We start from the raw sequence: 16,499 nt of genomic DNA, 5'->3' as shown, positions 1-16,499 counted from the left end.
TTGAGTGTGGTGACCCATCTACTACAATATATAGACACAACCCACAATCTTAGAGGGAGAGGAAAGCCTATGGGTCAACCACAGAAACCCCAAGACGGGGTACGAGCCAAACCACTTCAAGGTGGCTCAAACAGGTACTGAAAGCTGCCGGAATAGATAATAATACATTTAAATCCCATTCCACTAGGGCAGCATTGATATCAGCGGCTGAACGAATGGACATCCCGGCTGACCACATTCTCAATACGGGAGGATGGTCAACGGAAACGACGTTCAGAACATTTTTTATTGTAAACCGTTGATAAGCCTGATTTAATTGCAGAAAGAATATTACAAACTGCAATATTAATTTAAGCTCAGGGGAGCTATTTATGTTGTTATTGTTAACAAATACCTTTCTGTTTCTTGTGAAAGCAGATCCATTGGTTGATTACGATAACACTTCCTCCCTCAAAAACTTCGGCAGTGAGTGAAATAAAAACTGTTACACGGTTTGAAATCACAGACCTTTGAAATCTTCACGGAATCACTCACGTGACTCCGAAGTAAAATAGTAAGATTAAACGAGTACTTACCAGTATGAAGTTTGATCTGTATTTAATGAGGAGTTACGATGAGGGATTACGTGCCCTCCGCTCCCACCCTCAATATATAGATCAAACTAATAAACTGATGTCTCATGATCTTTACTATGTTACTTCAAATATTGTGTCTATCCAGTGATTCCACACCGCTGCTTCGAAGTATGCCGCAACAGCGCACTGGGCGGGTTCTTCATGTAATCCCTCATCGTAACTCCTCATAAAATACAGATCAAACTTCATACTGGTAAGTACTCGTTTAATCTTACTATTAATTCTCTTGATTTTCATGGACTGTTAATGCTCTGGATTGTAATTTGTTCTTGGTCTTATGCATGACAGGTCACCTGTTATTGCACATCAAATAATTTGGTCTTCTGGCAGTGAATGCTTTGCTATTCTGCCTGCAGGTTTCAATCAACATTTGTGATGTAATTGTAATGTAATGAATGTATTTAGTAGTGATATTCTTTACACATTGCTGAATATTAAATTGCATGTAAATTACTTGAATCAGAAATTTTAGCTGGATGAGATATCACAGACCGAACAACATTAAATGGTTTTAATTTGGGGATGACAGTCAAAACGAGTTATTTAAAATATCCCTAAAATTCTAAGCAGGCTACAGTTACTTGTTTTCCTTTTGAAAACAAATATTAGTATCTTGTACTCAGCTACCTGGTAACGTAGCCATGGACCTGTTGCTAATTCCAATTGACAAAGATTCCAAGATTCGGTGAGGGAATTTCAATATTGACAGGATTTCCATCTGCGTCAAATGTGTTTGGCATGAAAATTATTGCCTAGAAATGGCTGCATATGTACCACCAATCACTGCAGTCTAATGTGTAGTTCGTAATGTTTAAATTATGCTTCCTGCTTGGTGAGGAGCTGGGAAAATATGATACTTGAGTGGTTTACAGCGATGCCTCAGCTATTGATATCTTTGACTATATGCGATGTAACAAAACTAATGTACATTGTAATTTTCTTCATTATGAAGAATGAATTTTGTTCTGAAAAAAATCCTGACTACATTCAGGTACAACTATAGAATTGCACCATTTTTTTTACAATGATTAAGTGTGAAGTAATCTATGGTTTGCCCTTTTGGGAGTAAGTTGGCAAAATAAATGATCAATCTTTGTCTATTGCTTTTCTCCTGCTTTACAATATGTGGATGAGAAAGTGTGAAATCATAGAACTAGTGTGAAATGGGTGATTGATGGTCGGCATGAGATTGTGCTTTGATCAATTGTTTTGGCATGTTTTAGAAAAATTGTAGGAACCACAATCAAATATCGCCCATGGTTTGATACTTGAGTGCATTATAAATATTGGTGTAGAAAGGAACTGCAGATGCTGGTTTAAACCAAATGTGGACACAAAAAGCTGGAGTAACCCAGTGGGTCGGACAGCATCTCTGGGGAAAAGGGAGAGGTGACATTTGTGATTGAGACCCTGCATCAGTATTTTCTTACATATGAGTCTGGGAAGATGAACAAGGCATACAGTTGATGCAAAATTATACCTCTTGTTGTGCTGCTTGTGGTGGGAGTGGTTGTAGGTGTAGTAGTAGTTGTGGTTGGCTCTAAAATGGAAAAGGAAGAGAAAAGACCCATTGATATCAAAGGAAACATAATCATTTGAAAGTAATAAAACTCAATTCTATGACAAAACAATTCAACTACTGTAGAGAAAATAAAAGTTGGTGAAGAAATGCTCAATAAGATTTAAGCAATATGTTGTTTTATTGACTTGGATATCTAACTAAATTCATGCTCTTGATTTTCAAGGACTGGTAATGCTATGGGTTGTAATTTGTTCTTGGTCTTATGCATGACAGGTCACCTGTTATTCCACATCAAATAATTTGGTCTTCTGGTAGTGAATGCTTTGCTATTGTTCCTGCAGGTTTCAATCTACATTTGTGATGTAATTGTAATGTAATGAATTTATTTAGTAGTGATATTCTTTACACATTGCTGAATACTAAATTGCATGTAAATTACTTGAATCAGAAATTTTAGCTGGTTGAGCTATCACAGACAATAAAACATTAATGGTTTTAATTTGGGGATGACAGTCAAAACTAGAACTTTGAATAATAGCAGAGGAATACACGGCAACAAGACAATTTTTTTGAACAATTGTCCTCAGGAATAACTTTTGGAATAACTATTGGAATGTCTTTTGGAATAACTATTAGCAATACAAGGAACCTCTCAAGGTTGTTGTTGACTCAGTTGCATAGGAAGTCAAAGTGACCAAAGCCTAATATGCAGAAAAAAATGTGAGTTAAAATACCCGGCTGTGCTTGGATGTCTACTCTTATAAGTTATTTAAAATATCCCTAAAATTCTATGCAGGCTACAGTTACTTATTTTCCTTTTGAAAGCAAATATTAGTATCATGTAATCAGCTACCTGGTAACGTAGCCATGATGCTAATTTCCAATTGACAAAGATTCCAAGGTTCGGTGAGGGGATTTCAATATTGACATGATTTCCATCAGCGTCAAATGTGTTTGGCATGAAAAATATTGCTTAGAAATGGCTGCATATGTACCACCAATCACTGCAGTCTAATGTGTGGTTCGTAATGTTTAAGTTATGCTTCCTGCACCTATTTTCTATGTTTCTATGTTTCTATGGATGAGAAAGTGTGAAATCATAGAACTAGTGTGAAATGGGTGATTGATGGTCGGCATGAGATTGTGCTCTGATCAATTGTTTTGGCATGTTTTAGAAAAATTGTAGGAACTACAATCAAACATCGCCCATGGTTTGGTACTTCACTGCATTATAAATATTAGTGTAGAAAGGAACTGCAGATGCTGGATTAAACCAAATGTGGACACAGAAAGCTGGAGTAACCCCGCAGGTCGGACAGCATCTCTGGGGAAAAGGGAGAGGTGACGTTTGGGATTGAGACCCTGCATCAGTATTTTCTTAAATATGAGTCTGGGAAGATGAACAAGGCATACAGTTGATGCAAAATTATACCTGTTGTTGTGCTGCTTGTGGCGGGAGTGTTTGTAGTTGTAGTAGTAGTTGTGGTTGGCTCTAAAATGGAAAAGGAAGAGAAAAGACCCATTGATATCAAAGGAAACATAATCATTTGAAAGTAATAAAACACAATTATATGACAAAACATTTCAACTGCTGAAGAGAAAATAAAAGCTGGTGAAGAAATGCTCCATAAGATTTGAGCAATAAGTTGTTTTATTGACTTGGATATCTAACTGAATTAATTCTCTTGATTTTCATGGACTGTTAATGCTCTGGATTGTAATTTGTTCTTGGTCTTATGCATGACAGGTCACCTGTTATTGCACATCAAATAATTTGGTCTTCTGGTAGTGAATGCTTTGCTATTCTGCCTGCAGGTTTCAATCAACATTTGTGATGTAATTGTAATGTAATGAATTTATTTAGTAGTGATATTCTTTACACATTGCTGAATATTAAATTGCATGTAAATTACTTGAATCAGAAATTTTAGCTGGATGAGATATCACAGACCGAACAACATTAAATGGTTTTAATTTGGGGATGACAGTCAAAACTAGTTATTTAAAATATCCCTAAAATTCTAGGCAGGCTACAGTTACTTGTTTTCCTTTTGAAAACGAATATTAGTATCTTGTACTCAGCTACCTGGTAACGTAGCCATGGACCTGTTGTTAATTCCAATTGACAAAGATTCCAAGATTCGGTGAGGGAATTTCAATATTGACAGGATTTCCATCTGCGTCAAATGTGTTTGGCATGAAAATTATTGCCTAGAAATGGCTGCATATGTACCACCAATCACTGCAGTCTAATGTCTAGTTCGCAATGTTTAAATTATGCTTCCTGCTTGTAGATGAGCTGGGAAAATATGATACTTGAGTGGTTTACAGTGATGCCTCAGCTATTGATATATTTGACTATATGCGATGTAACAAAACAAATGTACATTGTAATTTTCTTCATTATGAAGAATGAATTTTGTACTGAAAAATATCCTGACTACATTCAGGTACATCTATAGAATTGCACCATTTTTTTTACAATGGTTAAGTGTGAAGTAATCTATGGTTTGCCGTTTTGGGAGTAAGTTGGCAAAATAAATGATCAATCTTTGTCTATTGCTTTTCTCCTGCTTTACAATATGTGGATGAGAAAGTGTGAAATCATAGAACTAATGTGAAATGGGTGATTGATGGTCGGCATGAGATTGTGCTTTGATCAATTGTTTTGGCATGTTTTAGAAAAATTGTAGGAACCGCAATCAAATATCGCCCATGGTTTGGTACTTGAGTGCATTATAAATATTGGTGTAGAAAGGAACTACAGATGCTGGTTTAAACCAAATGTGGACACAAAAAGCTGGAGTAACCCAGTGGGTCGGACAGCATCTCTGGGGAAATGGGAGACTTGTGACATTTGGGATTGAGACCCTGCATCATTATTTTCTTAAATATGAGTCTGGGAAGATGAACAAGGCATACAGTTGATGCAAAATTATACCTGTTGTTGTGCTGCTTGTGGTGGGAGTGGTTGTATGTGTAGTAGTTGTGGTTGGCTCTAAAATGGAAAGTAAGAGAAAAGACACATTGATATCAAAGGAAATATAATCATTTGAAAGTAATAAAACACAATTCTTTGACAAAACATTTCAACTACTGAAGAGAAAATAAAAGTTGGTGAAGAAATGCTCAATAAGATTTGAGCAATATGCTGTTTTATTGGAGCTTGGAGATCTAATTCAATTTATGCTCTTGATTTTCATGGACTGTTAATGCTATGGATTGTAATTTGTTCTTGGTCTTATGCATGACAGGTCATCTGTAATTTCACAGCAAATAATTTGGACTTCTGGTAGTGAATGCTTTGCAATTCTGCCTGCAGGTTTCAATCTACATTTATGATGTAATTGTAATGTGATGAATTATTTAGTAGTGAACTTCTTCACACACTGCTGAATATTAAATTGCATGTAAATTACTTGAATCCAAACTTTTAGCTGGTTGAGATATCACAGAACGTACAACATTAAATGGTTTTAATTTGGGGATGACAGTCAAAACTAGAACTTTGAATAATAGTAGAGGAACACACGTTAACAAGACAACTTTTTTGAACAATTGTCCTTATGCCTCTGTCGCACTTAGGAAACCTGAACGAAAACGTCTGGAGAAATTGCGCCCCACCCAAGGTTTCCATGCGGTGCCCGGAGGTTGCAGCTGGTTGCCGGAGGTTGCAGGTAGTGGAAGCAGGTAGGGAGACTGACAAAAATCTCCGGAAACTGCACGGAAATCTTGGGTGGGGCGCAAAGTCTGGTTTCCGTTCAGGTTTCCTAAATGAGACAGGGGCATAAGGAATAATTGTTGGAATAACTATTCAAATGTCTTTTGGAATAACTATTAGCAATACAGGGAACCTCTCAAGGTTGTTGTTGACTCAGTTGCATAGGAGGTCAAAGTGACAAAAGCTTCATATGCAAAAAAAATGTGAGATCAAATACCGGGCTGTGCTTGGATGTCTACTCTTATAAGTTATTTAAAATATCCCTACAATTCTAAGCAGGTTACAGTTACTTGTTTTCCTTTTGAAAACAAATATTAGTATCTTATAATCAGCTACCTGGTAACGTAGCCATAGACCTGTTGCAAATTTCCAATTGACAAAGATTCCAAGGTTCGGTGAGGGGATTTCAATATTGACAGGATTTCCATCAGCGTCAAATGTGTTTGGCATGAAAATTATTGCCTAGAAATGGCTGCATATGTACCACCAATCACTGCAGTCTAATGTGTGGTTCGTAATGGTTAAATTATACTTCCTGCTTGGAGATGAGCTGGGAAAATATGATACTTGAGTGGATTACAGTGATGCCTCAGCTGTAAGTGTCTTTGACTATATGCCATGTAACAAAACAAATGTACATTGCAATTTTCTTCATTATGAAGAATGAATTTTGTTCCAAAAAATCTCCTGATTATATTTAGCTACATCTATAGAATTGCACCATTTTTTTTACAATGATTAAGTGTGAAGTAATCTATGGTTTGCCCATTTGGGAGTAAGTTGGCAAAAATAATGATCAATCTTTGTCGATTGTTTTTCTCTTGTTTTACAAAATGTGGATGAGAAAGTGTGAAATCATAGAACGTGTGTGAAATGGGTGATTGATGGTCGGCATGAGATTGTGCTTTGATTGCATGAGATTGTTTTGGCATGTTTTAGAAAAATTGTAGGAACCACAATCAAACATCGCCCATGGTTTGATACTTGAGTGCATTATAAATATTGGTGTAGAAAGGAACTGCAGATGCTGGTTTAAACCAAATGTGGACACAAAAAGCTGGAGTAACCCAGTGGGTCGGACAGCATCTCTGGGGAAAAGCGATAGATAACGTTTGGGATTGAGACCCTGCATCAGTATTTTCTTACATATGAGTCTTGGAAGATGAACAAGGCCTACAGTTGATGCAAAATTATACCTGTTGTTGTGCTGCTTGTGGTGGGAGTGGTTGTAGTTGTAGTAGTAGTTGTGGTTGGTTCTAAAATGGAAAAGGAAGAGAAAAGACACTTTGATATCAAAGGAAACATAATCATTTGAAAGTAATAAAACACAATTCTATGACAAAACATTTCAACTACTGTAGAGAAAATAAAAGTTGGTGAAGAAATGCTCAATAAGATTTAAGCAATATGTTGTTTTATTCACTTGGATACCTAACTAAATGAATGCTCTTGATTTTCATGGACTGTTAATGCTCTGGATTGAAATTTGTTCTTGGTCTTATGCATGACAGGTCACCTGTTATTCCACTGAATTTTAATGCTCTGGATTGAAATTTGTTCTTGGTCTTATGCATGACAGGTCACCTGATATTCCAATGAATTTTGTTCTGAAAAATCTTCTGACTACATTTAGCTACATCTATAGAATTGCACCATTTTTTTTACAATGATTAAGTGTGAAGCAATCTATGGTTTGCCCATTTGGGAGTAAGTTGGTAAAAACAATGATCAATCTTTGTCTATTGCTTTTCTCCTGCTTTACAAAAATATAGGAGCAGGGAGGTTCTACTGCAGTTGTACAGGGTCTTGGTGAGACCACACCTGCAGTATTGCGTACAGTTTTGGTCTCCTAATCTGAGGAAAGACATTCTTGCCATTGAGGGAGTACAGAGAAGGCTCACCAGACTGATTCTTGGGATGTCAGGACTTTCATATGAAGAAAGACTGGATAGACGCGGCTTGTACTCGCTAGAATTTAGAAGATTGAGGGGGGATCTTATAGAAACTTACAAAATTCTTAAGCGGTTTGACAGGCTAGATGCAGAAAGATTGTTCCCCAAGTTAGGGAAGTCCAGAACAAGGGGTCTTAGTTTAAAGATAAGGGGGAAATATTTTAGGACCGAGATGAGGAAAACATTTCTCACGCAGAGAGTGGTGAATCTCTGGAATTCTCTGCCAAAGAAGATAGTTGAGGCCAGTTCATTGGCTATATTTAAAAGGGAGTTAGATGTGGCCCTTCTGGCTAAAGGGATCAGAGGGTATGGAGAGAAGGCAGGTACAGGATACTGAGTTGGATGATCAGCCATGATCATATTGAATGGCCGTGCAGGCTCGAAGTGCGAATGGCGTACTCCTGCACCTATTTTCTATGTTTCTATGTTTCTATGGATGAGAAAGTGTGAAATCATAGAACTAATGTGAAATGGGTGATTGATGGTCGGCATGAGATTGTGCTCTGATCAATTGTTTTGGCATGTTTTAGAAAAATTGTAGGAACTACAATCAAACATCGCCCATGGTTTGGTACTTCACTGCATTATAAATATCAGTGTAGAAAGGAACTGCAGATGCTGGATTAAACCTAATGTGGACACAGAAAGCTGGAGTAACCCCGCAGGTCGGACAGCATCTCTGGGGAAAAGGGAGAAGTGACGTTTGGGATTGAGACCCTGCATCAGTATTTTCTTAAATATGAGTCTGGGAAGATGAACAAGGCATACAGTTGATGCAAAATTATACCTGTTGTTGTGCTGCTTGTGGTGGGAGTTGTTGTAGTTGTGGTAGTAGTTGTGGTTGGCTCTAAAACGAAAAAGGAAGAGAAAAGACCCATTGATATCAAAGGAAACATAATCATTTGAAAGTAATAAAACACAATTCTATGACAAAACATTTCAACTGCTGAAGAGAAAATAAAAGCTGGTGAAGAAATGCTCCATAAGATTTGAGCAATATGTTGTTTTATTGACTTGGAGATCTAACTGAATTAATTCTCTTGATTTTCATGGACTGTTAATGCTCTGGATTGTAATTTGTTCTTGGTCTTATGCATGACAGGTCACCTGTTATTGCACATCAAATAATTTGGTCTTCTGGTAGTGAATGCTTTGCTATTCTGCCTGCAGGTTTCAATCTACATTTGTGATGTAATTGTAATGTAATGAATTTATTTAGTAGTGATATTCTTTACACATTGCTGAATATTAAATTGCATGTAAATTACTTGAATCAGAAATTTTAGCTGGATGAGATTGAGACCCTGCATCAGTATGAGTAAATAATAAATATTAAATATTAGTCTGGGAAGATGAACAAGGCATACAGTTGATGCAAAATTATACCTGTTGTTGTGCTGATTGTGGTGGGAGTGGTTGTAGGTGTAGTAGTAGCTGTGGTTGGCTCTATAATGGAAAAGGAAGAGAAAAGACACATTGATATCAAAGGCAACATAATCCTTTGAAAGTAATAAAACACAATTCTATGACAAAACATTTCTACTACTGAAGAGAAAATAAAAGTTGGTGAAGAAATGCTCAATCAGATTTGAGCAATATGTAGTTTTATCGGAACTTGGCGATCTAAGTAAATTCATGCTCTTGATTTTCATGGACTGTTAATGTTATGGATTTTAATTTGTTCTTGGCCTTATGCTTGACACGTCACCAGAACCCAGCCTCTGCATGATAAAATCAATTAATTGACTTTCAGACTCTGAGTAGACTGCTCCTGCGGCTCGGGTTGTCAGACCGATCCATGTTTGTGCTCATTGCAGAGTGCAGGGATAGCACCCAAAAAAGCAGCACATTTCTTCTTCAGGAGATGGGAAGTGTTTTGTTTAAATGCTAATGACACATTTAATACAGCACAGATAACTGATGTCGTGGAGTTCATTTTCAAATGGGTCTTTGACAATAATTTAAGTTATAGTGCCATTAACTGTGCCCAACATGCCTTCTCATCATATTTGCTGCAGCGAACGGGACCCACTCTGTCAGGTCTCACCCTCTGATATCCTGTTTATAAAGGATATCTTTAACACAAGTTCTCCCAGGCTCAAATACAGGGAAGTATGAGATATTGACATTGTGTTAACACTACGTCACCAGGGGGCTCCAGCTACATCCTTATCTTTGGACCGGCTCTCATAAGGTAGTTATACTCATGGCGCTGGTCTCAGCGTAATGGTTCCAGTCACTACATAAATTGCGACTGAACAGGATGGTTACATCAGCAAATAATATAATATTTTATGTTTATGATTTAGTTAAGCTAAGCAGACCAGGAGCGTCACCTCTCAAACTATTTTTTTCATGGCATCACTACATTTAGCTACATCTACAGAATTGCACCATTTTTTTTTACAATGATTAAGTGTGAAGTGATCTATTGTTTGGCCATTTGATAGTAGGTGGGCAAAAACAATGATCAATCTTTGTCTATTGCTTTTCACCTGCTTTTCAAAATGTGGATAAGAATGTGTGAAATCATAGAACTAATGTGAAATGGGTGATTGATGGTCAGCATTAGATTGTGCTTTGATCAATTGTTTTGGCATGTTTTAGAAAAATTGAAGGAACCACAATCAAACATCGCCCATGGTTTGGTATTTGAATGCATTGTAAATATTAGTGTAGAAAGGAACTGCAGATGCTGGTTTAAACCAAATGTGGGTACAAAAAGCTGGAGTAACCCAGCGAGTCAGAATCTCTGGGGAAAAGGGATAAGTGACCTTTGGGATTGAGACCCTGCGTCAGTATTTTCTTAAATATGAGTCTAGGAAGATGAACAAGGCATACGGTTGATGCAAAATTATACCTGTTGTTGTGCTGCTTGTGGTGGGAGTGGTTGTAGGTGTAGTAGTAGCTGTGGTTGGCTCTATAATGGAAAAAGAAGAGAAAAGACACATTGATATCAAAGGCAACATAATCGTTTGAAAGTAATAAAACACAATTCTATGACAAAACATTTCAACTACTGACGAGAAAATAAAAGTTGGTGAAGAAATGATCAATAAGATTTGAGCAATATGTAGTTTTATCGGAACTTGGCGATCTAAGTAAATTCATGCTCTTGATTTTCATGGACTGTTAATGTTATGGATTTTAATTTGTTCTTGGCCTTATGATTGACAAGTCACCAGAACCCAGCCTCTGCATGATAAAATCAATTCATTGACTTTCAGACTCTGAGTAGACTTCTCCTGCGGCTCGGGTTGTCAGACCGATCCATGTTTGTGCTCACTGCAGAGTGCAGGGATAGCACCGAAAAAAGCAGTACATTTCCTCTTCAGGAGATGGGAAGTGTTTTGTTTAAATGCTAATGTCACATGTAATACAGCACAGATAACTGATGTCGTGGAGTTCATTTTCAAATGGGTCTTTGACAATAAATTAAGTTATAGTGCACAACATGCCTTCTCATCATATTTGCTGCAGCGAACGGGACCCACGCTGTCGGGTCTCACCCTCTGATATCCAGTTTATAAAGGATATCTTTAACACAAGTTCTCCCAGGCACAAGTACAGGGAAGTATGAGATATTGACATTGTGTTAACACTACTTCACCAGGGGGCTCCAGCTACATCCTTATCTTTGGACCGGCTCTCATAAGGTAGTTATCCTCATGGCGCTGGTCTCAGCGCAATGGTTCCAGTCACTACATAAATTGCAACTAAACAGGATGGTTACATCAGCAAATAATATAATATTTTATGTTTATGATTTAGTTAAGCAGAGCAGACCAGGAGCGTCAGGTCTCAAACCATTTTTTTCATGGCATACCCCATTGACCTTCGGTTATATGTGGTCACACATATACGACAATACGTCAAGGTCACCATGAGCCTTAGAGGCTCTGAACTAGCAATGTTTGTTAGTTACAAATAACCGCATAGTAAGGTACAGTTCAGACCATTTCCAGGTGGTTAAAATGGGTTATTGGCTTGTGCAGGAGTAGATACTAATGTTGTCAAATCTCACTCCACCAGGGCTGCTACAACATCAGCAGCAAGGGTTATGTAGGTTCCACTGGACCACATCCTAGCACCTGCAGGATGGTCAAACAAACTAACTTTCCAAACATTTTATAATAACCCATTGCCAGACTGGGGGTATTTGCCAACTCTATTTTAAGTTCAGTTTAATAGATTTCTCCCGGATGAGAGGCGTTAATATTATTATTATTATTATTTATTAAAAAGCATCAGCATGTTTTAAATCTATGTCATGTCTGTATGCATTATGAATGTTTCCCTTATCTGTGGTCAACTGATGCAGTTGTGCTTGTGCGGACTCGTGTTCACGGCATGAAATCACAGAACTTTGAAATCTTCAATTTGGAATGTCTTTTGGAATAACTATTAGCAATACATGGAACCTCTCAAGTTGTTGTGGACTCACTTGGTTAGGAAGGCAAAGTGACCAAAGCCTCATATGTAGAAATAAATGTGAGTTCAAATACCGGGCTGTGCTTGGATGTCTACTCTTATAAGCTATTTAAAATATCCCTAAAATTCGAAGAAAGCTACCGTTACTTGTTTTCCTTTTGAAAACAAATATTAGTATATTTTAATCATCTACCTGGTAACATAGCCATGTCCCCTGTTGCTAATTTCCAATTGACAAAGTTTCCAAGATTCTGTGAGGGGATTTCAATATTGACAGGATTTCCATCAGCGTTAAATGTGTTTCGCATGGGAATATTCAGATTCAGATTCAGATTCAGATTCAATTTAATTGTCATTGTCAGTGTACAGTACAGAGACAACAAAATGCATTTAGCATCTCCCTTGAAGAGCGACATAGCAAACGATTTGAATAAATAATAATAAGTGTCCGGGGGGGGGGGGGGGGGGGGGTGGGGGGTGGGGGGGGGGGGGGGGTCCGGGCGCCGGGGTGGGTGGTGATTGGGCAGTCACCGAGGTACGTTGTTGAGTAGAGTGACAGCCGCCGGAAAGAAGCTGTTCCTCGACCTGCTGGTTCGGCAACGGAGAGACCTGTAGCGCCTCCCGGATGGTAGGAGGGTAAACAGTCCATGGTTGGGGTGAGAGCAGTCCTTGGCAATGCTGAGTGCCCTCCGCAGACAGCGCTTGCTTTGGACAGACTCAATGGAGGGGAGCGTGGAACCGGTAAATGCGTTGGGCAATTTTCACCACCCTCTGCAATGCCTTCCGGTCGGAGACAGAGCAGTTGCCATACCATACTGTGATGCAGTTGGTAAGGATGCTCTCGATGGTGCAGCGGTAGAAGTTCACCAGGATCTGAGGAGACAGATGGACCTTCTTCAGTCTCCTCAGGAAGAAGAGACGCTGATGAGCCTTCTTGATCAGAGTAGAGGTATTGTGGGTCCAAGAGAGGTCATCGGAGATGTTGACTCCCAGGAACCTGAAGCTAGAAACACGTTCCACCTCCGTCCCGTTAATGTGGATGGGGGTGTGCGTGCCGCCTCTGGACTTCCTGAAGTCTACAATGAGCTCCTTGGTCTTCTTGGAGTTAAGGGCCAGGTTGTTGTCAGCGCACCATGCTTCTAAGTGCTGGACCTCCTCCCTGTAGGCCAGCTCATCGTTGTTGCTGATGAGGCCAATCAGCAACAAGTTTAGCCTACAAATGGCTGCATATGTACCACCAATCACTCCCATCTAATGTGTGGTTCATAATGTTTAAATTATGCTTCCTGCTTGGAGATCAGCTGGGAAAATATGATACTTGAGCGGTTTACAGTGATGTCTCAGACAATGGTATCTTTGACTATATCACATGTAACAAACCAAAAGTACATTATAATTTTCTTCATTAAGAAGAATGAATTTTGTTCTGAAAAATCTCCTAACTACATTTAGCTACATCCATAGAATTGCACCATTTTTTGATACCATCATTAAGTGTGAAGTGATCGATGGTTTGGCCATTTGGTAGTAGGTTGGCAAAAACAATGATCAATCTTTGTCTATTGCTTTTCTCCAGCTTTACAAAGTGTGGATAAGAATGTGTAAAATCATAAAACTAGTGTGAAATGGGTGATTGATGGTCGGCATGAGATTGTGGTTTGATCAATTGTTTTGGCATGTTTTAGGATTATTGTAGGAACAACAAGCAAACATCGCCCATGGTTTGATATTTGAATGCATTGTAAATATTAGTGTAGGAAGGAACTGCAGATGCTGGTTTAAACCAAATGTGGACACAAAAAGCTGGAGTAACCCAGCGGTTCGGAATCTCTGGGGAAAAGGGTTAGGTGACGTTTGGGATTGAGACCCTGCATCAGTATGAGTAAATATTAAATATTAAATATGAGTCTGGGAAGATGAACAAGGCATAGAGTTGATGCAAAATTATACCTGTTGTTGTGCTGCTTGTGGTGGGAGTGGTTGTAGGTGTAGTAGTAGCTGTGTTTGCCTCTATAATGGAAAAGGAAGAGAAAAGACACATTGATATCAAAGGCAACATAATCCTTTGAAAGTAATAAAACACAATTTTACTTCGGAGTCACGTGAGTGACTACGTGAAAGAAGCCCGCTACGACGCATGCGTGTCATATCGCATACACGCATTGAACGAGTCAGACGTAGGAGACGACGTCTCCCTAGAGGTAAGTGGAAGAAGCAGGTAAGAGACTGCAAAATGTTTCCCACTTACCTTGCAGGTAGGACTGCAAGAAGCTGCGGGAAGCTGGAGGGGAGAACCGCGGAGACAGCGGGCAGCCAGCAGCAGCCGACGGCACGCGAATCCTCTGGAGAGGAAACAGCTGTGCCCGACGTCGCTCTCCGCACTGGCAAGATTGACTGCTGCCGGGCGGGAAGCGAAGCAACACGTCCCGGGGGTGTCCAGACTCAGCCGAGTCTATGTTGGATGCGGTCGCTAGCGGCTCCGGAGCCGATTGAAGCGGTTGCAGGACCCGGAAGAGAGCACGACTACTCCGTAGCCGTCAGTGGACATCTGGGACAGCAGCCCAAGGACCTACGCTACGGGGTCCGTGGGGCTGCGGGAGGAAGGACGTTCCTCCCAAACGGCAGGCTGAGAACCAGTACAGGTAAGAACAAATTTCCCTTACCTTTGTTTCTTTACAGCCGTTTGCTGCCGTATTCTGAAGAGCAGCAGGCAGCCAGCTAAGGACGTCAGGGCAGAGCCACAGACGTTGCTGCTGTGTTCTGAAGAGCAGAACCAGCTAAGGACGTCAGGGCAGAGCCACAGACGTTGCTGCTGTATTGCTGAACAGCAGGCAGCCAGCTACTGATGTCAGTATAGAACTGAAGTGCTGCCACACAGAATCGCTGCTGTTTAATGACCAGCAGCAGGCAGCAATGAATGTCGGCACCAGCATCTCCCATAAGGGAGCAAGTGCCAAACTTCACCCTAAATGGGTAGAGGTGCCCGTGAGTACCGGGACCATGGGGAGCGACCAGTGCCCGTAGGCATGGGGGCTGGCTGCGGGATATACCGCGTGCGACTAGTGCCCGAGAGCACCAAGGTCGGCAGGAGCGGTCCGATATATTAAAGCACCCGCGACGACTAGTGCCCGAGAGCATGTAAGTCGGCTGGAGCGGTGGCTGGAGTAAATTTCTCCACAAGTGGCAGGCTCCGGGATTGGAGGATAGCCACAGTGGGCAAAAAATATAAGTCCCACAGCAGTTTCCCATAAGGGCTGCATGAAATATCAGACGCCTCTGAGGAGGGTATGGAAGGTCTGATGGGGTAAAATCTGAGCAGGTGATGGAGCCACCTTCCCCTATTGAAGGGTGGGATAAAACAACCTGCTAAACATGATGAGCCAGTACTGCCAGCAGGAACACACTGAGAATGATCTCGAGAAGGATGGCTGTGAGTATTGAATATATGTCCACCCATCAACTTCAAGCTAATACTTTTGCTGAAGTGTTGGCAAGGCATTTATACCCCGGGAAATTGTGGTGCTCTTAATGTAGCCAGTGTTACAGGTGCACTTGCAGACATGTTGGGAAGGCCGTTAGGAGTCGGGATATTAAAATCCAAAGTACTCTGAAAGGTCTCATGGCGGGCATAACAACTTTGGCCCGCATGTTAGAGAAGGTGGACATAATTAGTGACCACAAGGATGCTGTTGCACTATTTTTTTGCAATGTGCAGTTTGAACTAAATATATTAGGAAGAGGGCCATTCAGCCAGCTCTAGACCCTAAGTTCGCTATACTATGTAAGCAAACGGCTATAGACCCTGTTATTTGGGGGAGACCTGTCCAAACAGGTTAAGAATTGGATGAGGAGGCTCGATTTTGGGGCTGATTAGAGCATCCAAAGGATATCTGGGGAAGACATTAACCTTATGTGCATCCTAAGAGAAGTAGTTTTTGTAATTATACTACAAAGAATTGGGCAAAGGTACCCAGCAGCAGCGTCCTGTTTAGGGTTTGGCCCGGGACGACCACTGTGGAAGATGCAAAAGCCTCTACGTCAGCATCTACCCTAACCTTAACCTTTAGGCCCTCCACAACCACGAATGAAACCAAGAAAATAACTTGGTTACCACCGATAACCATGGAGGTAGGTGAATCTGGGGCTCCAGCATTAATAGGGAGCATGGAAGTTGGAGGGACATTGAAACTTCATGTGGAAGCATGGTGTAATATATCTATGGACAGATATATCCTTAC

General features: G+C 40.1%; 2 protein-coding genes across 2 annotated transcripts; both read right to left on the bottom strand.

The window, feature by feature from the left end:
* Window positions 1-1,647: 1,647 nt before the first annotated feature.
* Window positions 1,648-9,068, bottom strand: LOC129703232 (salivary glue protein Sgs-3-like). Its single transcript, XM_055645526.1, has 5 exons — window positions 8,618-9,068; window positions 7,075-7,134; window positions 5,099-5,155; window positions 3,590-3,649; window positions 1,648-2,175 (listed from the first exon to the last, which is right to left on the bottom strand). The coding sequence occupies exons 1-5, from the start codon at window positions 8,766-8,768 to the stop codon at window positions 2,051-2,053; spliced, it is 453 nt and encodes a 150-aa protein (XP_055501501.1). The 5' UTR covers window positions 8,769-9,068; the 3' UTR covers window positions 1,648-2,050.
* LOC129703233 (integumentary mucin C.1-like) lies at window positions 9,065-15,008 on the bottom strand. Its single transcript, XM_055645527.1, has 3 exons — window positions 14,212-15,008; window positions 10,691-10,750; window positions 9,065-9,276 (listed from the first exon to the last, which is right to left on the bottom strand). Exons 1-3 carry the CDS (start codon window positions 14,318-14,320, stop codon window positions 9,170-9,172), a joined length of 276 nt encoding a protein of 91 aa, XP_055501502.1. The 5' UTR covers window positions 14,321-15,008; the 3' UTR covers window positions 9,065-9,169.
* Between the last annotated feature and the right edge of the window lie 1,491 nt (window positions 15,009-16,499).

The sequence above is a fragment of the Leucoraja erinacea genome, chromosome 14, assembly GCF_028641065.1.
Source record: "Leucoraja erinacea ecotype New England chromosome 14, Leri_hhj_1, whole genome shotgun sequence".
In the NCBI taxonomy this organism is placed as follows: domain Eukaryota; kingdom Metazoa; phylum Chordata; class Chondrichthyes; order Rajiformes; family Rajidae; genus Leucoraja; species Leucoraja erinaceus.
Note: the sequence above shows the minus strand (reverse complement) of the source record. Positions and strands in the feature narration are given on the sequence as shown.